We start from the raw sequence: 17,314 nt of genomic DNA, 5'->3' as shown, positions 1-17,314 counted from the left end.
CGTGTCCAGGGTCCTGTCCCTCGGGGCCTCCATCTGGGGAACCCTGAGTCCTGTGCCACGAGCTCCCCGACCAGCTCAGCGCAAACAGTGCATTTCAGAGCTGCGTAAAAGCCTTCGAGCGAGAGATACATTCATTCCCCCACAGAGGCCAGCCCCAACCCTTGGCTTCCCAACCGCCCAAAAATTCAGAGGACAATGCCCGGCAACCACCCCTCCCTCAACTCTGCTCTTGGAATGCTCCAATGCGCTGGGGACCCCGGGTGGCCCATGTCGTCTTGGTGCATTTCCCTGGTGGCCACGATATGCCCTGAGTGAGAAAGAGCCCTTGGCCGGGGGGACAGGGCTGTCAGCAGGTCTGCAGGGAGGCCCCCTAGGGCCTGGCCTGGGATTGAGAGTGGTCATGTCCAGACCCCGCCAGAAAGCACTTCAAGAGTCAGGTGCAGTGAGGCAGATGCCTCCTGCTCCTCAGCCTCCGGGGGTCCCCTCCCTGGCTCTGGCCAATGGGGCCTGGTGTGCCCCAAGCCCTGGGCATGAACCGTCACCTGCTTTCTCAGCCTTCTGTGTCCAGGATCCTTCCTGCGGGGCCTCCAATGGGGGAACTCTGAGTACTGTGCCATGACTCCCCCTAACGCCATAGTGCAAACAGTGCCTTTTGGGGCTGTGAAAAGTCTCTGAGCGAGAGAAACTTTTGTGCCCCCACTGAGGCCAGCCCCAGCCTTGGGCGTCCCAGAGGTCCAGACAATCGGAGGTGGACGCCTGGCCACAACCCCTCCCTCAATTCTGCTCCGGGAAAGATCTCCTGCACTGGGGCCCTGGGTGGGCTGTGTCATCTTGGAGCCTTTCCCCGGTGGCCACAACATGCCCACAGCCAGAAAGGGCCCTCAGCCACAGGGTACAGGATGGCCCGCAGGGCTGCCCAGCACTGGCCAATTCTCAGGAGCGTTCTGCCCAAACCGGGATGGAAATTCGAAGGTGGGCGCTTGGCCACAACCCCTCCCTGAACTCTGCTCCAAGAAATCTCCCATGCGCCGGGGCCCCTGGTGGGCTGCATGATCAGTGAGTTTTCTGATAGGCTGGGACATGCCTCGAGCTAGAAAGGGACCTCGGCCACTGGAGACAGGGTGATCCGCAGGACCACACTGACAGTGTAGGAGGGTTCCGCAGGAAGCCGAACATTCCCTGCCAGCAATTTCCTAAGGAGGAAACAGAAAACCTGGGTGATAACATACTCAGACATTGTCTGGCAAGCAGCACCAGAAATTCACCCCAGGGTTCCTGACGCCATGCCTTGGGATGCCATCAGAATACCTCTATCCAGTGGAATTCCCAAAGACTCTCCTTCTGACTTCACCACCCATGAAACTGCAGAGAAAAGATGCCATGCCCAACTCTCTAGATGGTCCACTGCGTGAAACTAGAAAGTCAAGCTTTGCTTTTCAATCGTCCGAGGCTCCTTGGAATCCTTTTGAATGTTCCCTCTGCCCTCATTTGAACTATTTGGATACAAAAGATGAATCCATTCAGATGCATCACCTTGGACAAAGGAGAAGCCATCCTCCAAGCCTCTCTCTGACCACAAACAGCCACCTCACTCTAGATGCCGGCCATTCCACCACAGCCTAGGACCCATGGAATCAGCACTGTTCCATGAAGGAACGCATTCTAGGTCTCAAACACACACCGAGTCCATCTAATCTACCCTTTCAAATCCAAGGGATTGCCCAGGAAAGAGATCTTCCAAATACCACTGTGAGTCAGAAATAAGCAGAGAAAATGAGATCCCCTGCCAGGCCCTCCCTGCAAGGAAACTCAGGAACCCTAGCACCCAGTCTCCATTGCTGACAGTTGCATTAGTGTGACTTTGTTGCTCCACTGGAAATGAGAGAACACCCAGGATGTTTGGGGTGAAAGAGAAGTTTTACCTCCCATGCTGGCGTGGATGTGTCACTGTGCCCCATGGGCCTGCTGTTTTCTCTGAATGCTGATGTCCTGTGACAAGCTGCATGATGGACTCAGATGCTGATTTCCAAACTTCAGGTCTCGTGGCGCCAGAGCGAAGAAGGGTTATCAGGTGCAGATAAGCAGGCGTCTCCCACCTACACCTGCCTACACACCTGCCTACACAGAAGCCTACACACCTGCTCCGATTCCTGGGAGAAGGAGAGACACGTGCTTGTTTCTTAAGTGGTCGCTCACTTCTTTCGAAAGCCGGCCAATGCCCTTGTTCTTTTTGGAGAAGCGCATAGACTCTTCCAAACAGACACTCAAGTCCTCATTTCCAAAGGCACCATGGGTTGAGTTTGGTTCCCCCAGCTCCAGACCCCAACCGGGATGACCCTCCTGAGTCATCCTGACAGCACATTCCCATCCAACCTAGGGCAAGGGGGCACAGCGCTGACTGAGTGGGGGCCTGGTTCTAGCAGTTCTTACCACCACTCTTGAGCCTGGAGAAACAGAGTCTTCAGCTCAACACTCTGTCCTGTAAAAACAAGCTGCAGTGCCTCACATTTCAGGGTTTCACCCAGCACCTCACCACCGCTCTCAGAGCCAGCAGGCTGCACAGACTCCTCTTCTGGTGTGTTTGCCAAGGAGCCTGCTGCTGCCTCCAGTTGTGGCAAGCAGCATTGCCCTCCTACCATGCTTTGTCGCAACGCAGCCCACTACGCCCTCCAGTGGTGTGAATCCGCACTGCCAAGCCTTCCACAGAATTCTAATGCACCTCCCAAACCCCCCACAGGTATAAAGCCACACTGGCACTGTCCCTCCAGATTGGGAATTCTACACCACACCTGATGAGTCCACATGCCACTCAGCCAGAAGCGGTGGATTTCGGAGCCGTGGAAAAGCCTTGGAACAAGAGAAACTTTCATAAACCTACTAAGGCCATCCAGAACAGTCCGCGGGAGGCAGCTGAAAATTCGAAGGCGGACGCTCTGCCACAACCCCTCCCTGAACTCTGCTCCAGGAAATTTCCCCTGTGCTGGGGACCCGGGTGGGCCACAATATCGGCGCATTTTCTGACAGGCCGCGACATGCCGTGAGGGACAAAGGGATCTCGGCCACCAGAGACAGGGCAGTCTGCAGGATGGCCCAACGCCGGTGAATGAACACGAGCAACTGCCGACATCAGTCCCGATTTGGGCAGAATGCTCGTGAGAATTGGCCCGAAAACACCTGGCAAACTCGCTTGGGGCACCGCAGGTCCGCAGAGCCACCCCGTGTGCGTGGCCCAGGATCCCAAGTAGTCGAGGCTTGAATGCTCCCAGAAAGTCCTGCCTGAGTCACACTCAGGCGAAACTGATGCCTCCTGCTCCTCAGCCTCCAGTGTGATCAAAGGCGACTTCCAGTTGATAGGTCAGATTCTCTGGGCAGCTGCTGAACACAGAGAGGGGTCTCTAATAGGAAACAGATGAATTAGGAGCTGGTTTGACACAGATGTGGTCAATCCCTGGGCTCTCCCTAGGTCACCTGGGGGCTGAGGTCGCTTAGGTTAGTGCTTATTCTCACTCCCTTCTCTCCATACACATCAAAGCCACAGGAGACTATGGCGCTCCATGTGCCCTGTTCCTGTCCCCTCCTCTGAGGTCCCATGTGGATGTCCTCTCACTGATTCCCCAGTGCCCGTGGACTGGCTGACCTAAGAAAGAACTTGAGGGAGGGGTGCACCTGGCAGTAAAGGGAGGCATGGAGAGGAGTGCAGGTCCGTGCTTCCAAGAAAGGGAGAGAGTAGAGCAGAAGCTGGCAGGAGTCGGGAGACAGCCGTCCACTCCACCAGGTGAGGAAGTTTATCCAGGCCGAGAGGGGTATTGGAACATGTGGGGATTCCTCCGCCTGGCATGAAAGGAGGCAGAACCCATCAGGCCCATCCAGGCTTCCTGTACCCAAGGAGGAGAGGAATTCCCCCTAGACTGTGCTGAGACAGGTGTCTCCCCTCAGAAATAACACGTGATTATATCTGGGCCACACGTGATATATAATGGCATCCCAAATTGTATTATCTTCCATAAAACCTGACTACAGTCCCCATAATACAGTATAACTCTCTATATCTGTCGTTGTTCAGTGTGATATACACAGATTTCAAGGACAAAGAACCTGCTAGAAATCCCACTTGTGTAGGGGCCGGCCCAGGACCAGGGAGGACACGTGACCCTAAGGTCTGACCTACAGTTGGTGTTAGTGAGAGAGAGGGTAGAGTCGGTGGGCAGCTTTGTATCCCACTTCCACATTTTTCTGTGTTACTTTGAATTATTGCCAGCTGTTCTCACTGCCATGGCAGGTGACACAGCAATGGGCAAACTTTTCTTAGCCCTGGATCTATCCTATTCTCAACCTGGCCTTGTCCACGAGTTGGATTCTCAGTATCAGTCAGGGATCCCCAAGAGCCATTCTGTATCTTTACATAGGAACATGCCTGGGTCCTGGCCTGGCTCTTGCTGGTTCCAAGTAACATATTCAGTCCTGAGCTGATCTCCAGAACTAGGGCCTGCCCAGAGTCACTGATATGGAGGAGGAGTAAAGGGAGGCATGGAGAGGAGTCACTGTCCAAGGAGGCACAGGGCCTATAAAAGGAGAGGAGGGAAGATGAGGAAGAAAGACCTATTCCTGGGAGGCTCTCCTGAGCTTACTCAGGGTTTGGGGCAGGCCCAGGTCAGGTCCTATGGGGGCTGAGCCTTCAGACAGTGACTGAGGAGGGGGACAGAGGACCAGGCTATAGGGAAGATGTCCCAGGGCCCTATCTCCTGATGCCCCACAGATATGCAGGGCTCCCTCAGACCCTGTCATCCTCCAAGGGCATAGCCTGCATTGGACTCCTGAGCAGGCAACTAAGGTTGGAACAAGACACAGAATTCAGAGAAAGAGATTAGGGTTCTTACCCCCAGCTCACCCCCTTGGCCCCCCAAACTCCTCTTCTGGGTCAAGGGAATGCTGTCTGATATTGGGGCCCCATGGAGGGCCCTGTCATGGCTACAGCCTGTTGTAGACATCAGCTTCTAGTAGCCTCTGTGCCTTCCTTCTCCACCATGGTCAGTTCAGAAGGGACATCTCCTCCTGTGAGGCAGGGAGGCCTGTAGCTCACATGGACCAGGAGTGAGCCAGGGGAGGCACAGTTCCATGTTCTGTTGAAACTTGGTGCCCCATCCCCACTCTATCCTTTCCTGGTTGCTTGGAAGCTGGGCTCTGGGGCTTGGACCCCATGGGTCTGAGAGAAAGGTGTATTCGAGGAGGATTCCAGGAGCAGGGATGCATACTGACTCCCACATTGACTGACACTGGGGACTGTGCACTGGTATACACCAAATGTGAAGGTCACTCTTGTTGGATGTGTCATGAAAAGCTGACAGGCTCTGACATCAGTCCATGTCCCACACATTGTGACAACTCTCCTTTCCATGGCTTGAGAGGCAGGATGGCTCGGGTCCCCATGGCATGGGTGATACCCTGACCCACCATGTGGTGATTCTCCACACTTCCAGAGGGCAGATGCAAGAACTCTGATCATTTCTGTGTCATGTCCTGTACACAGAAGCTGTAGAGACTGAATAAGAACTGTGACTCTCTCCTGTTAAGTACAGTGCTCTGGAGCCCAGACTGTCCCTGAGTGCCAATCTATCCTTAGTGCTGGCATAGATCTGGGCACGGAGTGGGAGCTCGACAATGCTGGAGGAAGAAACCCACATGCAACACTAACCTCTCAGACTCTAAACATGAGAGTCACAGTTGAGAATCCCACACCTTCCCTTGCCCCCCAGACACATGCGGTCATCAGTCATCACATGACCAAGTCACTAGCAACTTAACCCATCACATAATGGAAGCAATGATTGATTATTAGTAAATTCCTGGGAAAATAGACTGGATCAGGTATGATGTGCTTACTGAGGAGGGAGGTGAGGATAAGGAGTGTGAGGTCTGGGTGGTGAGTCAGGACAGGGTCTTGAGGCACACACAGTGGTGGAGTGCTTGAAGAAAGTCTGGGAAGTGTTGACCCTCCTCCTGTCTGAACATGGCTTTACAGGGTCTTCTGTCTTGGGTCACACACAAGTCAGGCCAGGGTCAACCCTCCCCACACATCTCCCTGGTAATGGGAAGAGAGGACAGACCTGTACAGTTGTGTGGAGGGTCCCCCTTGGCAGGACAGGCTGGATAATGGTAGCTAGAAGCAGAATCTCTGGTGACAGCCCTGCACTGTCCCAGGCTTTAGAGCAGATATGGTGGGTGTCTGAGCACATGGACCTCAGGAGGGAACACCTCCTGAGGGGGAGGATGACTTCATGTGCTGATCTTTCCAGGGTCCCACTTTTCCATGAGGTGAGAGCAGAAGGGAAATGTGAACATAAGGGAACACTCTAGGGAAGTGGACACAGCCCAGGGGACAGGAGGGAGTGGTACCAGCCCAGGTGGTTGTGTTCTCAGTTCCTCATCACTGAGATCCCTGAGAAAGTACTCTCTCCTCACCGTACACCAACTCATGCAGCTTTGGTCTAAGTGGCATTCATCAGGTAGCCTTGTTCCACATGGCAGTCATGATGTGATCTTCATTTGCATCATGTGGGTCCACACCACACAATGTTACTTGGAACCCACTTGTATGTGGGAACGTATACTCCATCCATGATTTCCATGCATGGGGGACAATTTTACCTCATTGCCCAGTGCAGAAGCCAATCTTTCTTCCTGGTTGGCCAGGCATGAGGGCTAAATTTCTCTACCTGGAGTCATAATGTGGGGGCTTCTTCCTTGTCATTATGCATTTGCCATGGTTACTGGCAGGGAGTGGCCCCCATCACAGTGTCCATTACCCTGTCCATCTTCCCGAGAGGCCTCACTCCTCTGATAATGCGGGGCTGACCTTGGGTGGGAGAGAATGCTGCGATGCAGTGTTCTTTTTGACTGCTGTGTTAGAATCATTCCAACAGACAAGACCAAGTTTCACCTTCCTACAGGGTCTGAGTGGACAGGGCCTCATTCCAGGGAGCTCAGGTGAGCTGGAAGATTTTGGGCTCTAGTCCTGGACAGTTGGGTGAAGGAGTGGACTCTGACCACTATATGGATATGAGTGGTAATTACCATGGACAGATGGTTCTTTCCATTTGTCCTCATACCAAAACCCTCTGCTTCTAAACATACCCAGGCCTATATAATCTCAGGAGCCCCAAATCAACCCTGTACACCTTGTGCAGATACTGCCAAAGTGTGGGTGTCTAGGGAGGTCTGGGGACTTTGGATTTGGGGACCTGAGTCAGACCTGCACCCTCGTATGTGCACAGACCTCCTGGGGCTGGAGGAGAGTGTAACCCAGACAGGGAAGGGGTTTATGTCTCAGTTCCCTGTCTGCCTGTATCACTGTGAGAATCAGCACTGCTATCCAACATATGACAGTAATAGTCAGCCTCGTCCTCAGCCTGGGCCCCACTGATGGTCAGGGTGGCCGTGTTCCCAGAGCCGGTGCCTGAAAATCGCTCAGGAGTCCCTGAGGGCCGTTTGTTGCTATTATAGATGATCAGCACAGGGATATGGCCTGGCTGCTGCTGGTACCAGTAAACATGTTTACTTCCAATGTTGTTTCCCGTACATGTGACCTGGGCCGTCTGCCCCAGGGCCACCGACACAGATGGGGGCTGTGTCAGCACATAGGAGGCCATAGAACCTGGAAGAAAGAAAAGGAGTGTTAGGTTTTCAGCTCTGGGTTTCATCCCCAGAAGATCATCACCTGGCTTGAGCTCCAGGGATTCTCACTGCTCTGTTTTCACCCTCCCAGCATCTCAGCTCCTGAAGCCCATGGATCTGCCTGGTGGATGGATTCTTTGCCCAAAAGAAATCATCCTCAGTCAGAACCACTGAACACTTGGGGGTATAACTCTCATCCTGCAGCAGGTTTATGTCCATCCTTTCCCTAAGAAGCAGCTCCCTGCTGAGCTCAGAGTCAGATCCCTGGGGCTGCAGAGGGTCTGAGCCTGGGTGTAGCACCTGTGCAGTGAGCAAGGAGGCCAAGGAGGAGAGGCGTCCAGGCCATGGTGGAGGTGACCCAATTCTGCTCCCCAAGTCCTTTGGTGGGGCTGGATTCATCCCAGGCTTTTGATATCCTCTAGCTGGAGGGACAGGAAGGTCATGCTAATTAGCTGGGGCTCAGGGGCTGCTGCTGAGGAAGCTTGTGGTTTCAGAGAAGGGCTCATCCCCAAGGGACGCAGAGAGGAGGGCAAACCCTTAAGACCCACCTTCAGCCCTGGGGATCCTGCTTCATACCCTGATCAATAGTCTGGGGTGTCCAACTCCAACCCTCTCCATGTCCTGACCTCACTCCTGGACTGGTCTGTCCTGGCTGAGCACTGAGGTGGAGTCTGCATTTTCTGAGCCCACGACATCATGTTTCCTCTGCAGGTACCAGGAGGCTTAAGTCAGTGAAGTGCCTAAGTCATATATACATCTGTTGGAGAGCATCAGAACCCAAACAAAAGTTTTCCTTTGCCAAGCACACGTGGAGTTTTAAAGAGTCACTGAAGGCCTGCTATAGGTGTGAGTCTTGAAGGCTGGTCATAGACACTGTGCCATATCCCCAGGGTGCACTGCATCCGGGGCGACTGAGCTTGAGCACAGATTGACAGTGACTGAGTGTAGCAGAAATGTGCTGGGTGAGGAGGCATGAAGCCTCAGAGCAGTACTAGAGATAGACAAATTCATCAGGATACAGCTCTGAGAGCCCCCAAGTCAGAATTTTACATCAGAGTCAAAGGTGATAGTGTAGAAAACCTTCACCTTTCCTTCTGGTTCCAGGTCCTGGTGAACAACAACCCTTTCTGTTAGAACTCCTGATGCCCAGAGCCTCCCCATGGCCCTGTGGCGGCCAGCTGATCTCTGCTTCCCCCTGGTGGTTCCTCTCCTGGAGGTGCAGGGATGTCTTTTGGTCCAGGTGGAGATTCAGAACCCACTGCTCACATCCTGATTCCCTGATCCATGGACTGCTGGACTAAGGGGAGGTATACTCTACTCTATGTGGCCCCTCCCACTTTCATGGCCAAATTGTAGGAGATCCGAATATCCATGAAAATAGGAACAGGCCCATGTGAAGGGGAGGAGACAGGACCCATCTGAAGTATCACTGCTTCTACCACCGGGATGGTGGGTCGTCATGGATGTGGTTCTGGACTGGGAACTGAGGAAACAGGACTCAGAGCTTCTTCTTACTGAACCTGGTGGCTGGTGCATGAAAACAGGGCAGTGGTGGCTATAGCTCCAAAGATAGACACAGGAGCACACTCACCTGGCAAATAATTTATTTAAACCCACTTTGGTTTGGCAGACTTTCCATCCTGGGAAATGTTTGTGAAGAAGACAGTTCCTCTCTCAGAGTTTCCATGTTGTGGGTGGGGTGGCATAATGGGCACACTTGTTTTGGTGAGACAGTAGACAGTCTCTTCCAACTTTTACCTGGGTCCTGTCTTCTATATTCATTTGGAAACCAAAAGCATTGCTAGTCCCATGTCCTTCTTGGTCAGCTCTGACCTTGTGTTCAGGAATGGCCAATGGCTATGTCATTCATCTGATGATCTTTCTGGTGATCTTGTTCTCATGAAGTAAGGAAACACACCAGATATATGGAGTGCCTTTCCTCTTGAAATGGGTGTGACAGCTAGAGTTGCAGTAGTCATGTGAACTCTGTTGTCAGCAAGATTGAAAAGCAAGAATGAATAGCTAATGTGTTGAGAGAAAAAGTGAGTAGATTTGGGACCTTGAATTGGAGAGTATCTTGGAAGGTAGACTTCTGTCTCCAGAGTTTGTTAGGAGGGAATTTGTCTGTTCCTGCCTTTGATTATAATTTGTATGTTTTCTGTTAAAGTTTTGTGACCAGTAGGGAAATAATGCCACTAATCAATGAACTAATCAAATAATGATAGGGAAAAACCATTCAGTAGTAGGAAATATGCAGACAATTAAGTTGGATATCAGGCAAAATGATACTGTGTGGGGAGAGGTTGGAAGAGGCCACTCTGGGGAGGTGACACTGGAGCTCCTGTCAGGGTGAGAGGAAATTAAGGGCATGGACATGTGTTTAGGGACAGCAGAGTCAGTCTCTGCGGGGAATATTCCTGTTTGTCTGAGGCCAAAGTGACAGTGAGAACCTAAAGTGTCTGTGATCTAAAGCTTGTCAGTTTCAAGGTAATATTCTCTTATATTATCATAGAAGTTAAAAATTCTGAGTAATGTGTTGTCAGAATTCATTTTGGTTTCTGGTTTTGGTGTATCACATGAGTGGTTCTTATGTGAAAAGGAGCAAACTGAAGTGGAAGCAACAGCCTTTTTGTAGCTGATGGTCATTGTGCTCACCTGCTGGGTTGTCAGTCTTTCTCTAATGACGGGATGTTGGATTTGTCAAATGTTCTTTCTGCATCAATTGAGATAATCATGTGAGTTTGGTATTTTATTCCCTTGATATGATGTATTCTACTAATTGTTTTTGTATGTTCAGACCCTTTGTATTTTTACAATAAATCCCTTTTGTTCATGGTGTCTAATTCTTTCTCTATGTTGTTGGATTAATTTTGATAGTGTTTTGTTGAGGATTCCCATGCCTGTACTTGTAAGAGACAGTGATCTAAAGCTTTCCATTGATGTGTACTTTTGGTATTGGTGTAACAGTAGCTACATGAAATGAATTGGGAAGTCTACCACATTCATTTATTTTTTGGAACTGCTGGTGAAGAATTCCTATTACAGTTGAGTTTCGAACAAAGCAGGTGTTAGGGGTGCTGACACAGGTGCAGTCTAAAATCTTCATATAGCTTTTGACTCCCCCAAACCTTAACTACTAATAGCCTATATTGACCATAAACCTTAGTGACAGCATACACAGTGTATTAACACATATTTTATATGTTACATGTATTATATATTGTATTCTCAAAAAAAAGTGAGTCCAAAAGAAAATGTTATGAAGAAGAAAATTAGGAAAATTAGGATCACTGGTGCTGGTGTGTGGGACCCTTGCAGCTCCTGGCTGGCTAGCCCCATGTGAGGATGGACACTGTGCTGACCCTGTGCACAGTCAAGTCCTCAGCCAAGAACCTCAATGGACATATGGTTAATGCATAAGTACTGGTGCATGGTCACCAACCTACCCTATCAATATAGCAAACAGCCGTGAACTGCACTGAGCTCTTGGATCTGCAAACTCCCTCCACTGAGTGGGGTTCATGGAGCCTGACCTTCCCTTGTGACCAGTTGGAGAGGCAGCAGGCGCAGGCAGGGAGTCATGTGCAGATTGAAGAGCTCACCACTGGCTCTCAGGTCAAATCCATAAGTACAGCAACATTTGCGTGAATAGGGAGGACACCTACTGCCTGTGGAAGGAGATGGAAGCCCAGCCCAAGGGATGGAGCATGCTGGGAAATGCCATCAAATGGACCTTCACCAAGTTCCATATTGACCAGAAGGCTGTGTGGTGATGTGGTATGTCTCATGGAAGGGTTTTGGTAATAAAGAAGGACCTTCTTTGCTCCCTGTAGCTCACAGGTGTGACCCCTCACCAGGGACTATGTCCCCTCAAGGCATTCCACGACCTGCCCTTACTGTCTCCCTGGAAACTAGGCTTCTGCTCTGGGGTAGTCCCTGGATCAGGTAGGCACCCTCTACTGGAGGAATGTCCATCTACCTGTTTGGCTGCTCAGCACTCCTATTCCTGGCTGTCTTCTCGGAATAAAACACAAATTTTGGGAAAAAAGCATGAATAAGAGAAAATACATTTACTTTACTATCATGTAAACTCTTGTGAGTAACTGGATTTGACCAACTCAGCCCATGTTGTTCAAGTCCCACTGTGTGCCTCTCCTGTTGGTTCTGTCTGGAGAACACTAACGAACACACCTCATTAGATATAACTCTTTGTTCTTAAGAGGTTTTAGTTCGCTGTTGCTTCAAGTTTTACTGGACCAATCTGCCTTCCTAAAGTCTACTTTCCAGTGATTTCATATTACCTCACATAGAACAAGGGCTGTTTAATGTGTTCTTTTCACCCACTCCTGACTTTGGGCTATGGTGGTCATGAGTTTAATTCTGAGATTCATCATGAGCCAGAAAATGTTGTTATTATGTTTGGCTTCACACAGTGATCATTCAGAGACATTTCTATGTTTGTCCAGGTAGTTCCCAAAGGTGATGCTCTTTATCCCTTTGTGTGGAGTCACATTGCTGTCTGAGAGACTGTTCCTCTGTGCAAGAGGCATCTGTCACTCACTGCTGTAGTGAGCGTCTGTGGGTGATCAGTTATGTGATGTTCTGCAGGCTGAGAGTTTTATCTTGCTTCATTTTTGAAAGATATTTTCATTGGATAATAAATTTCAGGTGGACAGATTTTTCTTTTTTAAACATATATAAATATATTTAAAGATATTATTAATTTGAGAGGGAGAGAGTGTGTGTACAAGTACAAGTTGGCGGAGGGCCGGAGGGAGAGCTAGAAGCAGACTCCCTGCTGAGCAGGCAGTGGGACAAAAGCCTTGATCCTGGGACTCTAGGACCATGACCTGAGCCAAAGGCAGAAGCTTAATTGATAAAGCTACCCAGGTCCCCCCCTACAGATACATAGTTTAAAACCTTTGTTTTAAAAGACATTTATCCGTGGTCATCTTGCTTGCTTTGCTTGTAGTAAGAACCTGCTCTCACCATATTTATTCCTCTGCAGACTACCTGCATGTTCTCCCTGGCTACCTCACAGATGACTCTTCCACACTGATGTTCAGCAATGTGGGTGTGACATGATGACAGTGTTGGTGCTTCATGGTTCCCATGCTTGAGCTTTGATGAACTTCTTGAATATGTACGTCAGTTATTGTTTTCACCAAATTTCTAACATTTGTGTCCAATATCTCTTTAGGCATATTTTCTCTTCCCTCCTGTCTGTATTTTCTGCTTGGGGGCTCCAGTTACAAGCATAGTGGGCTGCTTGAGGTGATCCCACAGCCAACTGAGGCTCTGTTCATCTCCTACAGTCTTTTAAAAATATTTTTGCCTTATTTCAGTTTGAATGGTAACTACTTTGACATCATTGAATTTGGAATCTCATTCTATCTCATTCTGCAGGAACTAATCTGTTGTCAGTGTGACCCTGTGCAATTTTACTCTCGGATGCTGCAGTTTTCATCTCAGAGGTGAGATGTGGACCTGTACAAAGGCCGCCCACATCTGCACTGAACGTGTTCAGTCATGTTCTGCCTCTTCAAACAAATAGAATCCCACTCAATGGCAACTCTTATGTTGTTCATCATCTTATTTTGTACATCCTCTTCAGAGCCCACCTGCAGAGCAGGGAAGAGGGAGAAGCTTGTGGACCTCAGACCTGGAGACCTGGGTCACACCTGCTCACTGCTTTGTGCACAGGCCTCCTGGGGCTGGAGGATGGTGCGACTCAGATGGAGAAGGGGTCTGTGTCTCAGTTCCCCATCTGCTTGTGTCACTGTGAGCAGTATCCCTACTACTGTCATATGCACAGTAATAGTCAGTAATAGCCTCATCTTCAGCCTGGGCCCCGCTGATGGTCAGGGTGGCCATGTTCCCTGAGTTGGAGCCAGAGAACCTGTCAGGGATTCCTGAGGGCTGGTTGCTATCACTATATATAATTGTCATGGGTGTCTGTCCCAACTTCAGTTGTTGCCAGGAAACATATATTCCTCCAATGTTGTCTCCACTGCAGGTGATGCTGGCCATCTGTCCCAGGTTCACCGACATTGAGGGAGGCTGAGTCAGCACGTAGGCAGACATAGAACCTGCAAGAGAGAAAAGGAGAGGTGGGCTTTCAAATCTGGGTCTCATCTTTAGGAAGCCCCCACCCATGTGACCTCGACTGATATTTAGGGACACCTTGGGAATACAGGGAACCCTTCCTATTAGTGTCAGCCCCTGGGACCCCTGGGTCTGGATGGTGGCTGGAGCCTTTGAACAATCAGGACCATGACCCTCTTTCACTGGGCAGGTGCAACCCCTCAGGGCTCACACAGAGCCCTCCAGCCTTTCATCCTGCAGCTGGGTCCTGAGTATCCTGACTGCCATAGGCAAGCCCCACTGAGCTCAGTTTCAGGGTCAGGCTTGTGACAGTTTTGTGGGTCTGGGTGGGTATGAGCCTGGGCTCAGCACCTGTGCAGTGAGCCAGGAATCCAAGGAGGAGAGGTGTCCAGGCCATGGTGGAGGTGCCCCAATTCTGGTCCCTGATGCCCTAGGCTGGTACATTCCTTCCTAGGCCTCTTATCTCCTTGTTGGAAATACTTGCAGGTTATGCAAATTATCCAGTGTAGCTGCTGATGAGTGTTGTGGTTTCAGAAAAGGTTCAGCCCCAAGGGACAGAAGGGGTGGATCCTTCAGACCTAATTCAGCCCAAAGGATTCTGCTTCACCCACTTGTCCCACAGTTGGTTCTGAAATCCCCTTCCTGATTTTGTCCTGTTCTTGCTTTTTCCATAAGAAGCTTAGATCTTTGCAATTTCTGCTCAGATCCCTGTTTGTGACCATGAAGAATGAGAACTCTTCACTTTCTAAGCACACATGGAGTTTGTGGGAGCCATTGAGGTGCTGTAGGTGATGTACTCAGGAAGAGCTCCTAGGGCAGGTCATAGATTCTGTGGCTCAGTCTCCCCAGTGTGCACTCAGTTCTTGGGATATGTGGAGTGCTTGAGCGAGGCTTGACAATGTCTGGGTTTTAGCAGAAATGGGCTGGGCTGCAGAGGACCTGTGCAAGAGACAGGCAAATTCTAGAAGAGCCAGATCTGAGTGACACCAAGCCAGAATTTTATGTCAGTGGTAAAGCTGACACTACAAAAAGCTTATAAATTTCCCCTTAGGTCTCAGGTGAATCCCTAATGTCCAGACATACCGCATGTTCCTAGACTTTGTCAGGTGATCTCTACTGCCCCCTGGAGTCCACTCCACATGCTGCTGGAGGTGCAAGAATTCCTTTGTCCAGAGTTGAAATTCTGATCAGAACTTCAGAAGATCATGTCCTCTGCCCATTTCTTGATTGGATTGTTTGTTCTTTGGGTGTTGAGTTTGCTAAGTTCTTTATAGATTCTGGACACTAGTCCTTTATCTGATATGTTGTTTGCGAATATCTTCTCCCATTCTGTCAGTTGTCTTTTGATTTTGTTAACTGTTTCCTTTGCTGTGCAAAAGCTTTTGATCTTGATGAAATCCCAATAGTTCATTTTTGCCCTTGCTTCCCTTGCCTTTTGCGTTGTTCCTAGGAAGATGTTGCTGCGGCTGAGGTCGAAGAGGTTGCTGCCTGTGTTCTCCTCAAGGATTTTGATGGATTGAGGTCCTTCATCCATTTTGAGTCTATTTTCGTGTGTGGTGTAAGGAAATGGTCCAATTTCATTTTTCTGCATGTGGCTGTCCAATTTTCCCAGCACCATTTATTGAAGAGGCTGTCTTTTTTCCATTGGACATTCTTTCCTGCTTTGTCGAAGATTAGTTGACCATAGAGTTGAGAGTCTATTTCTGGGCTCTCTATTCTGTTCCATTAATCTATGTATCTGTTTTTGTGCCAGTACCATGCTGTCTTGATGATGACAGCTTTGTAATAGAGCTTGAAGTCCGGGATTGTGATGCCACCAACGTTGGCTTTCTTTTTCAATATCCCTTTAGCTATTCGAGGTCTTTTCTGGTTCCATATAAATTTTAGAATTATTTGTTCCATTTCTTTGAAAAAGATGGATGGTACTTTGATAGGAATTGCATTAAATGTGTAGATTGCTTTAGGTAGCATAGACATTTTCACAATATTTATTCTTCCAATCCAGGAGCATGGGACATTTTTCCATTTCTTTGTATCTTCCTCAATTTCTTTCATGAGTACTTTATAGTTTTCTGAGTATAGATTCTGTGTCTCTTTAGTTAGGTTTATTCCTAGGTATCTTATACTTTTGGGTGCAATTGTAAATGGGATTGACTCCTTAATTTCTCTTTCTTCTGTCTTGCTGTTGGTGTAGAGAAATGCAACTGATTTCTGTGCATTGATTTTATATCCTGACACTTTACTGAATTCCTGTATAAGTTCTAGCAGTTTTGGAGTGGAGTCTTTTGGGTTTTCCACATATAGTATCATATCATCTGCGAAGAGTGATAATTTGACTTCTTCTTTGCCGATTTGGATGCCTTTAATTTCCTTTTGTTGTCTGATTGCTGAGGCTAGGACCTCTAGTACGATGTTGAATAGCAGTGGTGATAATGGACATCCCTGCCGTGTTCCTGACCTTAGCGGAAAAGCTTTCAGTTTTTCTCCATTGAGAATGATATTTGCGGTGGGTTTTTCATAGATGGCTTTGATGATACTGCGGTATGTGCCCTCTATTCCTACACTTTGAAGAGTTTTGATCAGGAAGGGATGCTGTACTTTGTCAATTGCTTTTTCAGCATCTATTGAGAGTATCATATGGTCACCCAAAGAACAAATAATCCAATCAAGAAATGGGCAGAGGACATGAACAGACATTTCTGCAAAGAAGACATCCAGATGGCCAACAGACACATGAAAAAGTGCTCCATATCACTCAGCATCAGGGAAATACAAATCAAAACCACAATGCGATATCACCTCACACCAGTCAGAATGGCTAAAATCAACAAGTCAGGAAATGACAGATGCTGGCGAGGATGCGGAGAAAGGGGAACCCTCCTACACTGTTGGTGGGAATGCAAGCTGGTGCAACCTCTCTGGAAAACAGCATGGAGGTTCCTCAAAATGTTGAAAATAGAACTACCCTATGACCCAGCAACTGCACTATTGGGTATTTACCCTAAAGATACAAACGTAGTGATCCAAAGGGGCATGTGTACTCGAATGTTTATAGCAGCAATGTCCACAATAGCCAAACTATGGAAAGAACCTAGATGTCCATCAACAGATGAATGGATCAAGAAGATGTGGTATATATACACAATGGAATACTATGCAGCCATCAAAAGAAATGAAATCTTGCCATTTGCAACAACATGGATGGAACTAGAGCGTATCATGCTTAGCGAAATAAGTCAGGCGGAGAAAGACAACAATCATATGATCTCCCTGATATGAGGAAGTGGTGTTACAACATGGGGGCTTAAGTGGGTACGAGAAGAATAAATGAAAGAAGATGGGATTGGGAGGGAGACAAACCATAAGTGACTCTTAATCTCACAAAACAAACTGAGGGTTGCTGGGGGGAGGGGGTTTGGGAGAAGGGGGTGGGATTATGGACATTGGGGAGGGTATGTGCTTTGGTGAGTGCTGTGAAGTGTGTAAACCTGGTGATTCACAGACCTGTACCCCTGGGGATAAAAATATATGTTTATAA

General features: G+C 48.9%; 2 protein-coding genes and 2 gene segments (V, D, J or C); all 4 read right to left on the bottom strand.

The window, feature by feature from the left end:
* LOC101682709 (immunoglobulin lambda-1 light chain-like) overlaps positions 1 to 17,314 on the bottom strand; it is a 1,123,284-nt gene that overhangs the window by 646,373 nt on the left and 459,597 nt on the right. The window lies entirely within an intron of this gene.
* The window catches only part of LOC101676037 (immunoglobulin lambda variable 4-3), a 780,698-nt gene that overhangs the window by 627,923 nt on the left and 135,461 nt on the right, over positions 1 to 17,314 (bottom strand). The gene's annotated exons all lie outside the window — the stretch shown is intronic.
* LOC101682403 lies at positions 7,317 to 8,087 on the bottom strand. The segment is given in 2 exon segments: positions 7,317 to 7,651; positions 7,972 to 8,087. Coding segments are annotated over 2 exon segments (381 nt in total).
* On the bottom strand, positions 13,357 to 14,173 carry LOC101682133. The segment is given in 2 exon segments: positions 13,357 to 13,760; positions 14,128 to 14,173. Coding segments are annotated over 2 exon segments (450 nt in total).

Source organism: Mustela putorius, unplaced genomic scaffold (assembly GCF_011764305.1).
Source record: "Mustela putorius furo isolate JIRA1106 unplaced genomic scaffold, ASM1176430v1.1 tig00003858_pilon_pilon_pilon, whole genome shotgun sequence".
Lineage (NCBI taxonomy): Eukaryota > Metazoa > Chordata > Mammalia > Carnivora > Mustelidae > Mustela > Mustela putorius.
The sequence above is the reverse complement of the archived record's forward strand: the minus strand, read 5'-3'. Positions and strand labels throughout refer to the sequence as shown.